The sequence below is a fragment of the Mus pahari genome, chromosome 3 (genome assembly GCF_900095145.1).
Source record: "Mus pahari chromosome 3, PAHARI_EIJ_v1.1, whole genome shotgun sequence".
Taxonomy (NCBI): domain Eukaryota; kingdom Metazoa; phylum Chordata; class Mammalia; order Rodentia; family Muridae; genus Mus; species Mus pahari.
Window position 1 is genome coordinate 154,678,429 of NC_034592.1, and position 13,598 is coordinate 154,692,026.

At 49.5% G+C, this 13,598-nt stretch overlaps 2 protein-coding genes across 6 annotated transcripts in view; one reads left to right on the plus strand and one right to left on the minus strand.

The window, feature by feature from the left end:
• Aurka (aurora kinase A) overlaps nt 1-930 on the minus strand; it is a 14,282-nt gene extending 13,352 nt beyond the window's left edge. The window contains exon 1 of the mRNA XM_029536554.1: nt 833-930. The gene's annotated coding sequence lies outside the window, so the exon portion shown is untranslated. The remainder of the gene's footprint in view (nt 1-832) is intronic.
• Nucleotides 931-1,060: 130 nt separating this feature from the next.
• Nucleotides 1,061-12,671, plus strand: Cstf1 (cleavage stimulation factor subunit 1). Of its 5 annotated transcripts, none has more exons than XM_021193237.2 (6): nt 1,061-1,216; nt 3,340-3,540; nt 6,090-6,367; nt 6,505-6,702; nt 8,119-8,509; nt 10,623-12,671. In XM_021193237.2, exons 2-6 carry the CDS (start codon nt 3,372-3,374, stop codon nt 10,880-10,882), a joined length of 1,296 nt encoding a protein of 431 aa, XP_021048896.1. In that variant the 5' UTR covers nt 1,061-1,216; nt 3,340-3,371; the 3' UTR covers nt 10,883-12,671. The 5 variants fall into 5 exon arrangements, with proteins under 5 accessions (XP_021048896.1, XP_029392411.1, XP_029392413.1 ...); XM_029536551.1 differs by having other exon boundaries at nt 3,343-3,540; XM_029536553.1 differs by having other exon boundaries at nt 1,061-1,191; nt 3,343-3,540.
• The last annotated feature ends 927 nt before the right edge of the window (nt 12,672-13,598 follow it).

Sequence of the window (13,598 nt, forward strand, 5' to 3'; positions counted from 1 at the left end):
TTTCTCTGTATAGCCCTGGCTGTCCTGGAACTCACTTTGTAGACCAGGCTGGCCTCGAACTCAGAAATCCGCCTGCCTCTGCCTCCCGAGTCCTGAGATTAAAGGCGTGCGCCACCACGCCCGGCCAGGCTACACTTTTAAGACAGGCTCTCACTCACATATTAGCTGTGGCTAGACTCAAATCGAAGGCTAACCTCCTGTCTCAGACTGCTGATGTGAGCAACCACACATTTGGGGGTGTAGGTGTGTGTGTGTTGTGGGGGTGGAGGTGTTGAGGCAGGGACATGTGTAGATGTAGTTAGGCTGGTTTTTCGGACCTGCTGTGTAGCTGAGGATGACCACCACCTTACTGTTGGAACAAACAGGGGCGGCCACCATGAAGGCAGTGCTCAACCCTAAAGCTTCTGGAATACTCTACGAACTGAGCTTTAGCGGGTCTGCGCTTTGAAATAGACCCTCAAGTAGTTCCGACGCAAACGGCTCAGAAGGCTGCGGGAAGAGCAGCACCAGTCCTGGGCACTCTACGAGGGAACTCCCGTTCATCCACGGACTCGTCGATTCGACCTAGACTCTGCTTCTCCACCCGAAGCAGTCCCCACTAAGCCGCAGTTCCCCGCATCCACCATCAGCTTGCAAAGGACTCGGTTAGCTGATGGTCTGGATCCCCATTCCCACAAGAACCTAAAACCAAGCCGGGAAAAAGCTCTCTGGATCTTTCTTGAACGGAATGCAAACCCATTGAGACAGTCCATTACCCCGATGCCACACAACCTTCCCTATCGTTTGCAGCCTCCAGGCTCGCCCTCACCAACCATGTCCCTTTCCAACTCACAGGCAGGAACCTGCTCCCGACCGAAGCCTCCAAGCGATCCCGGTAGCTAAGCCGTTACAATTCAAAGGTTCTCCTTTTAAAATAGGAGTTAAACCCTCTACTCCAAGAGCTGATTGGCTAGAGCCCGTGCGACGCCGTTCTGTGATTGGCTCACCATAAACGCGACTATGGGAAGCTCGTTCCCTGCCGTAGCTGGGCGCAGGCGCACTGAGCTGTCGGAGCCCGGAAGTGGTGCACCAACGGCCCGTCCGATCTGCGGCCGTTCTATCGCCCGCCGTGCTCCCCAGGATCAGGCGTTTGCCGGTCACACACAGCCCTTTGGATTCAAGGCAGTCGCGGAGGTGATTAGCTCGGAGAAGGTGAATGAGCGTCTCGAACGTGCCAGTGAGTAAGATGGCGAGAAGGGCAGGCTTGCGAGGGCGCAGGGGTGCTCGGCGCTCGGCTGCATGCCCTTTGCACGTGCGCACTGGGTGTGCACTCCGAGCGATCGATCGGGCACGATTCGCGCCTCCATTTTTCTAGAAGAGAGCGGGAGACCGAGACCCTGATCTGCGGGTACGGGGTCAAGGGGGCGCAAGGAAACGGGCTAGTGCGGTTGGCTGGGGTCTGTAGTGGATCACGAGAAGGACCGGGCTGGCGGAGAGGATGGCAGGAGGCCGTTCGCCCCAAGTCCGTGTCCTAGACTTGGCCGGCCCGGCCTGCACCCCGGCTCTCAGAGGGCCTCGGTCCCGGTGGGTCCCTGCCTTCCGCCCTGAGCAGGAGTGGTCGCGCGCTTTCGCCTTGGGCCTCCTGCATTCCCGGGTGTTAGCTTCCCGGGGGCGAGCTTCTCCTGTCTCGTGCCTCGGTGTCCCCTCCGGGAAGGATATAAGTTATCTGTGTCCCATTGGAAGTTCCGCGGGGAGTTAGGTAAAGGCTCGACCTCCTCCCCACCCCACCCCCGTTTTCTTTAAATGTCGTGATACAACCCCAGATGTTTCCTGATAGGAGTGAAGAGATGATAGGACAAGTGGTTAAGCTCTGGGCTCTGGAGTGTGCAGGCTCCCCCTCAACTTTGGGGGTGGGGTGGGGGAGGGCTGACCTTCGCTTGAATGGGTGCCCTAGATTCTTGGAACTCATTTCACCCTCTGTTGTGTCCCAGTGTCTTAGGCAGAGGTAGATTCGTATTCATTTCTTTCTTTTTACTAAAAACCGTATTTAGCTTTATTTTGTGTGCATTGGTGTCCAGGTGGCAGGCCCATTGGAACTGGAGTTACAGACCGTTGTAAGCTGCCATGGGAATTGAACCCAGGTCCTTTGGAAGAGCAGACAGTGCTCTTAACCACTGAGCCATCTTTCCAGCCCCCATTTCTTTCTAACGTACACGAATATATTGAATAGCTTTGTTTATTGATTGGATGCTAATTAAGTGCTTGGCACTGAATCTGCCAGTAGGAACTGCATGGTGTTATTGTTAAGGACTCTGGTCAGTACTGTGCTGTGTGGCCTTGCTAGTCTTTTATTTTTTTAAACTGAGCCCGGAGTGTCTGTCAACAAGCATTGTAACTCTTGGCTGTTTCTCCAGGCCACCTTCTTGCTTGCTGTCTTCAGACCCCTATAGTCAAACATCTAACCACACACATACTTATCAAATTACCCACCCAGATTGATTAAGAAACCATCATCTTCAGTTTTATTTGCAGAGCTTAGATCTTAAGAGTATAATGTGTTTGGATTTTTACGTTTCTTATTTGTTTTGATAGTAATCTTTTTGTTTGTTTGTTTGTTTGTTTGTTTGTGATAGGGCCCCACTATGTAGGCCTGGCTGGCCTGTGATAGGGCTATGTAGACAAGGCTGGTCTCAAAATCACAGGGATCTGCCTGCCTCTGCATCCCAAGTGCTGGGAATAAAGACATGGGGCAGGTGTTTGACACCTTTTTATTAAGCAGTTTAACTCAGGATCTTCCCAAAGCATTGAACTTGACTTATTTTTCATTTTGTGATCCTTATTTGTTTTTTATGATGTATTTGTGTGTTCATGTACTACCTCATCAAGTTGTATAATTACAATAATGAGCTCGGTTGCCTGGAAACAAGTTTTAAAAATAAACACAACAGTCACTAGTAGATTTACATCCCAGCTGATGTAAAGTGGTCCAGGGAGCCATCGAAATGTAGCTATCTGCCTATTGCAGACTCCACTGTGAACAGGAGAGTCGGAGGGGGAGCAACAGAGAAGAAAAACTTATCAGCGAAGAAAAAAATGGTCAGGGATTCTACTCTATCATTCTGTGACATTATTTGAATAGTTTCTTTATGTACTTTCTGTACACCATTTTGATTAAACTCCAGTAACTTAGATAACAGCTGAGGAACCTGGGCGGGGAAAACAAGGTCACTCTCCTAAGCTGAAGCCCTACCAAAGCTGAGACTGAAGTGTGTGCCTGGGCCTGGCCTAGGGACCCTGTGCTTCCAGGGCCGGGGGCAAGCCTCTCTCTGCCTTTTGCTCAGTGCCTGGTTTCTCTTGCAGCAGTCAGGGAAACTGTCATCCTCTTCAGCAAAATGTACAGAACCAAAGTGGGTTTGAAGGACCGGCAGCAGCTCTACAAGCTGATCATTAGCCAGCTGCTGTACGACGGTTACATCAGTATCGCCAATGGCCTCATCAATGAGATCAAACCCCAGTCGGTGTGCGCCCCCTCGGAGCAGCTCCTGCATCTCATCAAGCTAGGTAAGCCGTGGGTGTGGATTCCAGAAGGATGGTCTACATGCTTGCCTGGGGCAGTTTTTGAGATTACTCCTGTGTACCTTCTATGTGGATGTATGCAGAATCCAGTGGTGGTACTGAAAGGGTGAGTGGAGTCCAGGGAACGAAGCTGCTTCTCATGTATTTGTACCCATCTGCTGAGCACTCCCCTCAAGTCCCAGCTCAGGACTCATGGCCCTCTCACCCCTGTGAAGATGGTTACCCTGTCTCCCCCATGCTCCTCTGCTTGGTTCCCTTCTTAACAGACATTGTCGGAAGCTTGCTTTGTTCTTTGACTCAGTTCCGCGCCGTCTTCACCTTCCCATTCCATACTCACCAGGTAGACCAGAATCTGTTGATATCAGAATCATGGGTTAGCCATTGATACCTGTGGAAATAAATTATTCATAAAGGGTCCTGGTGCTGGCAAGTTCCAGCTACCCACCCCAAAGATTTACACACACAACCTTTATATTTGACATGCCTTAAGTGTCGCTGCTGCTGGGCCACTTCCTAACCTTACTAAATTCTATATTCTACCTTGACTGCCCTGAACCCAGAGGGCTGCCCAGCTGGGCTGCACTCTCCCGGCTCCTTCACCCAGCCATGCGTCTTCGTCCTCCACTCTTCTCGGGTATGTCTCCTCCACCTTCTCTTCCTGGCATGGTGGATCTCCTCCCTCTTCTCTCAATCAGGAATCTGTCCTGCCCATCCATTGGCTGCTGGCATCTTAGTGTCTTAGTTTGGATAGTCATGTAAGCAGTTTTGGAGACACAAATTAACATTATAATGCACTCAGCATAGGCCAAACCCACTACAGCTCCCTGCCTTACCCCGTCCGCAGTGTTTTAAATCCCCCAGCTGCATCCACCATTACTCTGAACATTTATGGGAAGTTTGTTTTGTTTCGGGTGGCTTTCCGTCTACTTCCTGCTTTCAGAAAGTGATCACAACACACGCACACATACACAGCCCTAGGTCAGGACACATGCACATAGGGAGAGGTGTTTTAAGACTTTAATCCTAGATATCCTTAAAAGTGTATAATGTTGGGCTGGAGAGATGACTCAGCTGTTAAGAGCGCTGGCTGCTCTTCCAGAGGTCCTGAGTTCAAATCCCAGCAAGCACATGGTGGCTCACAAACATCTTTAATGGGATCTGATGCCCTGTTCTGACACATGGAGTGTATGCAGATAGAGCACACATATACATAAACAAATGATCTTTTCTTTAAAAATATATGATGTTAAAGCAATATAATGTTGAAGATTTGTTCTGGTGGGTTTTATCTAAAAGTTTTAAACAGCCCGGCAGGTCCCTAGTTAGAGCTGAGGCCGCTTTGTTTTGCAGACAGGAGTTGATGCATGGGAAGAGACCACAAGAGTTCTTGATGTGCTTCGAGTTCCTGTACCAACTACTGTTGTTTTTATGTGATATGTGAGGTTATGTTTAATCCAACCCTTTCTTGTTTGTTATGAGGGATGGTTTTTATTAATTTGTGTGTTTGAAATGTTGCCTGAATGTATGTGTGCTTTATTGGATGCACAGAAGGCCTGCAGAGGGCATCACATTCCCTGGAACAGGAGTTGCAGATAGTTTGTAAGCTGCCACATAGATGCTGAGAGCTGAACGAGCTTCTTTGGAGAAGCGGCCAGTGCTCTTAACTGCTGAGCGTCTCTCCAGACTCTCGGCTGGGTTCAGGGGTTTTGTAAGGTTTATTTTTTTATTTTATATGTATGTGTGTTTTATTTGTATGTATGTGCATATACCATATGAGTGCCTGATGCCCACAGAGGCTAGAAAAGGTCACCCAGTCTCCTAGAACTAGTATAAGTGGTTTTGAATCACCATGTGGATGGTGGCAGCTGGACCCGAGGACAGCAGCACTCTTTACCATTGAGCCATCTTCCCAGCCTCTTTGTTTTGTTTTGAAGACAAGGTTTCACTGTGTAGCCCTGGCTGGCCTGAACTTAAATTATGTAGACCAGGCTGGCCTCTGCTCTCCTCTCCATGAGTGTTAGGATTAAAGGTGAGCACCATCATGCCCAGCTGCTTATTTACCTGCTTGCTTGCTTGCAGTAGGATTTCATGTCTCCCAGGCTACCATGAACTCAATATGTATATTAAGTTGTGGATCTTCAACTCAAGATCCCCCTGCCTCATACTCCTAGATTCTGGGATTCCGGGCTCTGTCATGACAGTAGCCCTAAAGGTTAGAATTGAGGGCTGGAGGACTAGCTCAGTGAAAGGCTGTTTGCCTGGCCCTAGGTTGTCCTCAACACCACAGAATAAGCCAAGTGTTGGTTTCCATTCTGAATGGGAAAGATGGAGTGATGGCGGCACTGCTGCTTTCATTGCGCTTTGTTGTCGGGTTAGAGCGAGCGAATGGCTATGAAGGCAGAAATCCTTTCCCAGCCCACTCTTGCCCGTGGAGTGTGCTCCACGTGTGAAATGGACAGGGCTCACGATCCATCTGCTCTAGGACAGATCTTTGCATTTACAGATCTCTCACGCTCTTCTCTTGATTCCTTTAGGGATGGAGAACGATGACACTGCGGTTCAGTATGCCATTGGTCGCTCTGATACGGTTGCCCCGGGCACAGGGATCGACCTGGAGTTTGATGCAGATGTTCAAACAATGTCACCAGAGGCTTCCGAGTATGAAACCTGTTATGTCACTTCCCACAAAGGCCCATGCCGCGTGGCCACCTACAGCAGAGACGGGCAGTTGATAGCCACCGGATCTGCTGATGCTTCCATAAAGATACTGGACACAGAAAGAATGTTGGCCAAAAGTGCCATGCCGATTGAGGTACCATTCCTATCTACCGTTGCTCCAGACAGCGTGGCTGTGTTGTCACCAGCTCTGGTTTGCCCCGTGGGACTGTGGGCGTGGACCCCGTGCCTCTGTGCCTTGAGCATCTATCTCTCCTTTTCTTGTTGGTCCAGGTCATGATGAATGAGACTGCACAGCAGAACATGGAGAACCACCCAGTGATCCGAACTCTTTACGACCACGTAGATGAAGTCACGTGTCTTGCGTTTCACCCAACAGAACAGATCCTGGCCTCAGGCTCAAGGGATTATACTCTAAAATTGTTTGATTATTCCAAACCATCTGCAAAAAGAGCTTTCAAATACATTCAGGTTAGACCTGTCGGGAGCACTTGACTTTCTGAGACAGGATTTCAGGGCTGGGTTCTTAGACCCGGGGACTTCATGACTCTTTTCTGAGTGGTCTGTCTCAGTGATCAGCCTACAAAAGACTGGCGCTTAGATGACATGCTGTTGAGGTAGGAGTCACTGGCTGTCCTTTGCTCAAGCAAGCCTGCAGATGAGCTGGGTGGATCACTGTCATCCCAACACTCAGGAGGTCTGTCACAAGTTAAAGACCAACCTGCTACATAGTCAATCCTTGCCAGCTTCAGCCATAGAGGGAGACCCTATCTCAAAAGGGGGCTTAGGGTTGGGTCACTTTTATGACACTGGGATCAAGCCTCAGGGCTGGGGAAAAACACAACCAAAACAATGGAGGTGGGTAGAGGGGAGACGAAAGAGGAAAGCCCTGCCTTCCCTAAGGGCCTGATAGCCACGGAAGTGCTCCATGCAGTCTAATCTAGGCCTGGAATGCTGTCAGCTTCTGAGACTCCCTAAGCTCACCGGTTCTGGCTGGCTGGTTCTGCTCAGCTGCTCTGATTCAACTCCAAGTTCACTGATGCAACCTGGCTTCTCTTGATTCCTCCTGAGTTGCTCTGCTTGACCTCATACTGACTTTGGCAATGTGTTCTAATCTTCTGGCTCCTCATTCTCTGGCTTCACCTGTCTCTAGCCTGTTTCCCTCTTCACACTCTCTCTCTCTCTCTAAAACTCTCCCTGTAAAACTGCCTCCTCCTCTCTCACTGCCCCTCAAGTAGCTTCCTTTCCTTTCTCTTCTCGTGAGAACTGGGCGTATCTCATCTCTGATTCATCACTTTGCCACTCAGCACTTTCTAACATGAGTGCTTCCTTCTACAAACTAAATTTTCTGCCATTGTTTGAGATTAAAGGTGTGTACTAAGGGTTTGGTTTTTTTCCAGCCAGAGGGATTACAGGCGTGTGCTAAAGGTGAGCCACCACTAGAAACAGGTTTTTCCAGTAAATACCATGCTCTCAGGGTTCACAGTGTGATCAGCTATCCTACAAAAGTGCCAGTTGGAGTGTTGATCATCTGAAAAAAGCAGCATGTGGTCCCCTGCTGAGTCTGTTGCAGAAATACTCAGGTTTCAGAAACAGCTTCTGACCCTCATCTTCTGGGTTTTCCTTAAAAATCCCTAGAGCAGATTAGGGAGGCTCTTCATCTTTCGTGGCTGTGTGAGTGTAGCTGCTTTAATACGTTTGTAAGGGTCCATCTGATTTCATCCCATGTTCATTTGCAAGTGAAGTTCCTGTCTGGTTTTAAGAATATGTGATCAGTAACTAGTTCTAGAAAGAACCAGTTTTCTGTGTCCCAGAAAGTGCTTTTGTCCCTTCTGTCCCTGCAGCTCAGTCAAGTGCAGGTGACTGACACTGTGCCTCTGTCCTCAGGAAGCCGAAATGTTGCGCTCCATCTCTTTCCACCCCTCTGGAGACTTCATCCTTGTGGGAACTCAGCATCCCACGCTTCGCCTGTATGACATCAACACCTTCCAGTGTTTTGTCTCCTGCAATCCCCAAGACCAGCACACTGATGCCATCTGCTCCGTTAACTATAATCCTAGTGCCAACATGTACGTCACTGGCAGCAAGGACGGCTGCATCAAGCTGTGGGATGGCGTCTCCAATCGCTGCATCACAACCTTTGAGAAGGCTCACGATGGGGCAGAAGTCTGTTCTGCCATTTTCTCCAAGAATTCCAAGTACATCCTCTCAAGTGGAAAAGACTCTGTAGCTAAACTCTGGGAAATATCCACAGGGCGGACACTGGTGAGGTACACAGGTGCGTGAGAGGCGCTGCTGGGATTTCTCGGGGGTCGCAGTGCTGAGCAGGAGAGAGGCACTGGAGGAAGGGGATTCAGAGAAGGCTGGCCTCAGAAGAGACCCAGTGTCCATATGTGAAGTAGACCCTCAGACCAGAAGCCACGCTCTGGTCCCCTTTAGTTCCTGTTAGCTTTAGTTTGTAGTGAGTGGTTGTGCCCAGGCGCTCTTTATGGTGATAGTGTTTAGATTTGCCCAGTGTAGTTGACGGTTCAGTGAGTGATGTCTACTGCTGAGCTCAAATCTGTTGCCTAGCAGCTAAGAATGGTGCTGGATAGAAAACCTCTGGTAGTTCTACTGCCTTCCTCTATGTGGTGTTTGCCGCTCGCATTAAACACAGACACAGAGCTCACAGGAGACCTGTATTGTAAGGAGCTGAGTTAGCCTCTGGAGAGGGACATGGAAGTGCTGGTGGCATCCAGGCCACTAGGGTGCAGCACAGTTCCTCTCTGTGTGGCACAAGCTAGTTACTGCCTAAAGGGCCACTCTTTGACTTTATATGTAGATGTCATTTTAGGAAAGATCCTTAGAACCACGTGCTCCTGGCATGCAGAAGTGTTCAGAGTGAATGAGAAAGCTTTCGGTTTACAAGTGACATGCCTTGCTTCCCAGGGGACAGTGCACCCAGACAGACGTGTTCTACAGTGCTACCATGTTCCATGATACCAGGAACTTGGGGTGCTTATTTTAATAGGGCATTGTAATTTGGGTTTTTGGTGGTTGTTGTTGTTGTAGTTGTTGTTGTTTTCTTCAAAGGAATATATAGACAGGTTCCTTATTCCCTAATTTCTAAGTCAGCTCCCTGACAGTCAGGGAGTGAGGGTTTCCCATCTGGGTTTAAGATATACTTAGAAAGCAGAGTGTTCTTACAATGGCGACAGAAGAGGAAACTGGAGAAGAAGATGTTAGATGTGCTGAGTTCATGGTACACGGGTCAGTGGTCTTGGTCAGGAAATGGGTGAGAAAAGGGTGAGCCAACGTTTACAAGGGAAGAGCCAGAGTTTGCAAGGGAATTAAAGGAGACAGGTGGTTGTAAAATGAGCAGTCGTAAACTCTGAAGAGAGAGCTGGTGGTATCTTTCTTGGCTCATCAAACTGTCTACAACTCAAGGGACTGTGTTGTTTTATTGGTGAAAGTTTGAAAAAGTCAGCCCATTTTACTGATATTTGGTAAATATTTCAGAAAGGTGTTATGTCAAACATTTAAATATGTGGCTGGTGAGCACCTGTACGTCCACACAGAATGGCGGTGTCAACATCACTGAGAGTCACTGGAACTTAGGAATATACTCACAGTTCACTGCAGAAGCCAGAGTCTACTGCCGAGCATTGAGTAGCTCTGCCGTGCACCCATCACTACGCGCAGCCTTTCAGATAACCTCTCCTGGTAGCGTCTCCTGAGCGCTTGTATGCTGAGACTCATTTGTCACTTGTTTTAGTCCTCAGCGCCAGAGGGAGTAGACACTAGAGAGGTGAGAGAGGACGGGCTTCTATTAGGAGGCCATCCACCCCGCTAACGATGAAAGCTGGGACTCTGCTCTGTAGCCGCGTTCCTCTTACAGATCTGTACTGCACACATGCTCTCAGTGAAAGTAACGTGAGACTTCTGGTTTCTGCAACTGGAAGTGCGTGTGCAGTACGTGGGTATTTGGGAGGCCATCGTGAAATGCCCTGGCTGTCTTAATTGCTTTAAACATGAACCATTATTCATAGTCATGAAATGATAGTTTCCTTTTGAAAAGTGAGTGTTCATATGGTTTGTCCCAGTAAGTCTGAATGGTAGGAGTTTATCCTGAGGAGATAAAGATGTGTACAGAGGATTTTACACAACATTGTTCAGTGACTACAAGCTGTATGCCCAGCAGCAAGAGAATCATTAGTGAAGACAGGCAGAGCCTAGCACTGTGGGTATGACCACTGTTGGAGAGAGGTGGTGTGTCATAGGTCACCTGCGAGTGCACCAGAGTGAACAGACAGGCCTTGGGTGGTGGCCCAGGGGAGACAGTGGGGGCAGAGCAGTGTGGGAGTCTGAGGCGACCTCACGTCGTCAGGCTGACATGTTGCTTTGTGTGGCAGGCGCGGGTCTGAGCGGACGACAAGTGCACAGGACGCAGGCTGTGTTCAACCACACTGAGGACTATATTTTGCTGCCGGACGAAAGGACCATCAGCCTGTGCTGCTGGGACTCTAGGACAGCTGAGCGCAGGAACCTGCTGTCCCTGGGCCACAACAACATCGTGCGCTGCATAGTGCACTCCCCCACCAACCCTGGCTTCATGACGTGCAGCGATGACTTCCGAGCTCGGTTCTGGTACCGGAGGTCCACCACTGACTGAGCTGGCCCCATCCTAGGGTTCTAGTCTCAGGACTCTGCCCTCCTCCCTGCGTCCTCACCTGCTGCGGAAGTGAGCAACTTGCACCGTCTAGCGGGGGTGTGGCCGCCTGGTTCCTGCCTCAGATCTGTGTATGGAAGCTCCTTTTTTACCTTGACGTAGACGCACGGTGGGAAAAGTTGTCCTGTTACAGTGATTTCCGTGTGGTCTCCACAGCTTAGTGAGTCCAGGACTTGGCATGGTCTTCAGCTCTCATTCCTGGAGAAGGACAGCGTATGGCCTCAGGGTCACACTTGTCACCTCTTGTGCTGTCCTGCCCCCTCTGTATTTTCTTTCCAGATGCATTTTGACAACATGAGGAGGGCTACATCTCTGAGAACCCGGGTTCCATGTGGAACCACCTTGCAGGGATCCCAGTCCCATCCTGAGATGACATCATCCTGGCAATAAAGCTCAGATCTGCAACCTCACTGTTCCTCCTTCTTACGTCAATCAAACAGAGGCTTTCTAGCCCCCTCCCCCTCCTGTCTTCCATCCCTCTCGGTACCAGCAGTGCTTGCTGTTAGGAATGGTGACTAGCCTGCAAGCCCAGTAGAGGAGGAGGATCAGGAGCCTAAAGTCTTAGCTACATAACAAGTTTGAGGCCAGCCTGGGCTACATGAGCCCCTCTCTCAGAAAAAAAAAAAACAAAACAACCAAATAGGTGCCATAGCCCACACCTTAATCCCAACTCTTGGGAGCCAGAGGCAGGTGGATCTGTGAGATCCTAGCATGGACTAAATATGAGTTCCAGGGCAGCCAGAGCTATAGAGTGAAACCCTGCCTCAAAGGAGGTAATGATCTGATCTATTCAGTCCAAGCCACAGGCACCTGCCATCCCCAGCTGGGGTGTCCCAGCCGAGGGCCCCGGGGCCCTACGCTCCTGGACGGTTGCAGCCCTCCAGTGGATACATGTTTCTCTCAAAGTGCTTGGGACGCTGGCCGCGTTCTATCTGTATTAAGTCATATGCAGATGGCCCTCTTACTAACACTGTCTGCTTTCTGTCAGGACCCGGGCAGAAGAGGTCATTTGCTAAGCAGTGACCAGGCCCCAGGAGGTCACTCCTGAGTCGTGAGAACTTTGACCTAAAGATCTGTTCCAGCCTCAGCCACCACTGGGGGTCCCTGGGTTTGTGGTGTTGTCCTACAGAGCTGTTTCTGGCACCTCAGGAAGTGTTAACTGACACTTTGACTTTGTGTGTTCTGGCCAGTGTTTGATCCTGGCCACCTGGGGGCGCTACCCGTAGGTTATAAGAAGGCTAGCGGACAGGGACAGCCAGTGCTGTCTAGGCAAGCTTTGCACTTGTTCCTCTGGCGTCCCTGGTGCTTTCTGACTGTGGCACAGCAGACTTGCCACCTGGGTTGTCACCCATATGCCCAGCTCGAGGTTCAGGGTGCTGCGGTGACTCGGGAATTAAAATAATGCAGTCTCTGGGCCTGCCTCAGTGCCAGTAGTTTGAGGGCTCACAGGTGCAGGACGAAGATGCTCTGCTCTTCTGTTTCCAAAACAGTTTCCTCCCCAATCCCTCCTTCCTGTCTTCTTCCTCTCTCCTTCCTTTCAAAAGCCACATTAGCATTTGAGCCGTTGCACATGTCTAGAATATCACACGCTCATTCTCTTCACAGAACACCTCGCTAATTGTACCACATAACACTCTGGCATTTGAATGAAAAATTTATGTCTGGTCAGGATAACCTACCCCTCCTATGTTGTTTTTTAAAGATGTGATTTCTAAAATAAATTTTTTTTATATAACAGTGACGTAAAGGTAGTTTGTGTCTTTGGAGATTGCCATGAGCCTTCTTGTACCTCAACGGTGGTTCTTAAGCTGTGGCTGTGGGTGGCACGGCTCGCAGCTTGGCACATAGGCTAGAAATTGTAGGTGCATTCAGATGGGCTCTTTACCCTTCTACTCTGAACAGAAAGGACCTGAGTATAGATCCTTTCTTTCAAGAAGATTGTTTTTGCTTTGCATCTTGGTTTTCTTTAGAAAAGCAACATGGAAGAGTCTGGTCTCAGCTCTAGCCCTGACTTGATAGGTAGTGAGGCTCCTCGTTTGTGTGCGTGGGCTGTGCATCCCTTGGGTGCTCAGTGGGCTGCCTCTCCAGTCTCTGGCCAGCACAAGTGAAGTTGCTTTCCGAATTCGATGATATAAACAGTTCAGGGGTGAGGGGGCATTTGCTCTCGGGGAGACCTGTGAAACGTAGGCTAAAGCCTTCCTGGGACCCTTGCAGTTAAAATGTGAGCAGAATTTATTTTTAAGCTCTAAATGGTGGGACTAGCAAAAAAGCAAGAGGATTCCAGAGAGGAAAAAACAGGATTAGCAGAGCGTCAGAGCCAGCAGGGTTGTCATTCGGTGTCAGATGCTGGTTTCTGAGCAGAACCAACACTGTGCCCTGTAGAGTAGGAACTTTGATCCAGACCCGAAAGAGAAAATAAAGGAAAAAGTGAGCTTACATTGTTTTGGTTTTGAGTCCCAGAAAGTAAGATTGAGCTCAAGATGGCCCTCTAACTCCATCAAAGGGTTACAGAAATCTCTGCTCTTGCACTAGCTTGAGACCTTACAGGGAGAGCAGGATGGAGCCATGGAGAAGATCTCAGAGCCAGCCTGTGTACAGGCTGTACCTCAAACACTAGGGTTAACACTACCCAAAGTCCTCTCCAATGGAGAAGCAGGCA

Coding starts and splice junctions, on each gene's coding strand:
- Cstf1 (XM_021193237.2), top strand. CDS start 3,372: ATGTACAGAACCAAAGTGGGTTTGAAGGACCGGCAGCAGCTCTACAAG. Junction 3,541..6,089: donor CCTGCATCTCATCAAGCTAG/GTAAGCCGTGGG, acceptor TGATTCCTTTAG/GGATGGAGAACGATGACACT. Junction 8,510..10,622: donor GACACTGGTGAGGTACACAG/GTGCGTGAGAGG, acceptor TTTGTGTGGCAG/GCGCGGGTCTGAGCGGACGA.